The sequence below is a fragment of the Geospiza fortis genome, unplaced genomic scaffold (assembly GCF_000277835.1).
Source record: "Geospiza fortis unplaced genomic scaffold, GeoFor_1.0 scaffold130, whole genome shotgun sequence".
NCBI lineage: Eukaryota > Metazoa > Chordata > Aves > Passeriformes > Thraupidae > Geospiza > Geospiza fortis.
Window position 1 is genome coordinate 12,143,373 of NW_005054300.1, and position 1,283 is coordinate 12,144,655.

General features: G+C 37.0%; 1 protein-coding gene across 1 annotated transcript in view; it reads left to right on the top strand.

The window, feature by feature from the left end:
* The first annotated feature begins 201 nt into the window (after positions 1 to 201).
* ANXA7 (annexin A7) overlaps positions 202 to 1,283 on the top strand; it is an 11,716-nt gene continuing 10,634 nt past the window's right edge. The window contains exon 1 of the mRNA XM_005417225.1: positions 202 to 261. Coding sequence (XP_005417282.1) covers positions 205 to 261 — 57 coding nt within the window. The 5' untranslated portion in view covers positions 202 to 204. The remainder of the gene's footprint in view (positions 262 to 1,283) is intronic.

A 1,283-nucleotide genomic window follows, 5' to 3' on the forward strand; every position in this document is an offset into this window, starting at 1 on the left:
TAATTACTATAAGTTGAAGATGCTTCCCTTCTGAATTCTGATTGCTATGGTCAGATGTAGGAGAGGAAAAAAAAAGGAAAGTTCTATATGTTAATAGCAGATTATTCAAGCAATTTAACAGGTAATTAGCAAGCAAATACTTACTACAAACTCAAAGATAGTGCCTCACAGTGAAAATACCTTTTTTATTTTTTCTTCCCCAGAATGTCGTACCCAGGGTATCCCCCTTCTGATGGCTACCCTGCTTTCCCAGGTTATCCTGTAAGTATGGCTCTTGAATGTGTTGCATTCCTAATGCACTTGTGTTCTGTGAATACCCCTTCTGACTGTGCTCCATGTGTCTGTAAATAGTAGGTAGTAGTAAATAGTAGTAGTCAGTTGATGTACCCTGTTCTCTAGCGATTATGGTCTTTGTTTTCCTCTGTATATCTCTAGGGATGACCTTACAGCTGTCACACAAGAATTCCAAGACAGAAGCTTAGTTTTTTTAGTGACGCCCCTTGTTCCAGAAAAGTCTTTGGTCTTGTTTTATTTTATCCTGTGAGTTTGGTCTTTTAAATATAGCTGTCTCATCTCAACAATTCTTTTTATTTTTTAAAGTTTCTTCTGTAAATAGGAGGCCCTTTGCATGTAGGGTTAGAAGTAATCTCTGAACCAGTCTGTACAAAAGACTCACATAGCCATATCCCAGGATTTACAGAGATGTTCAACAAGCTTCAGTGGTCACAGCCATCAGGAAGAGCTTGGAACACTGCACTCAAGTAGCCCAGCTTTCATATAACACCAAGTAAATATTTTTCTGAGGATAGAGGACACTGTATCTTGACTACCCTATCCACAGGACTTTTCCACCTTCATCTCACAACTGAATAGACTAAAAACTTGAAGGACACTTAACGGAAGGCTGAAATGTATCAGGTATGGCTGATACTGCAGTCTTTTTGATATTCCTGCAATATTTTTCAAAGCTAGATTAATCTCTGTGCTTTTATGGCACTGGTGATGGCACTTGTCATGCTGTAATTGTGGGAATTTTACTTGTGTTCTGTGTAGTACAGAACCAGACTTAAGCATGGATCTGCCTGAATGCCTTTAAGATACTGAAAAGCTATAAATACGTGCAAAATATAAATATATACATATAAATATGTGCAATAAATTCTCTGATGATTTTGCTTTACAATCTATCCTTACTTCTTCTGAAACACTAAAATCAGTCAATTGAAAGACAAACATGTTAGAAACAAGACTATTAACTCCAGGATTTCTTTTCTTCCCTTAAG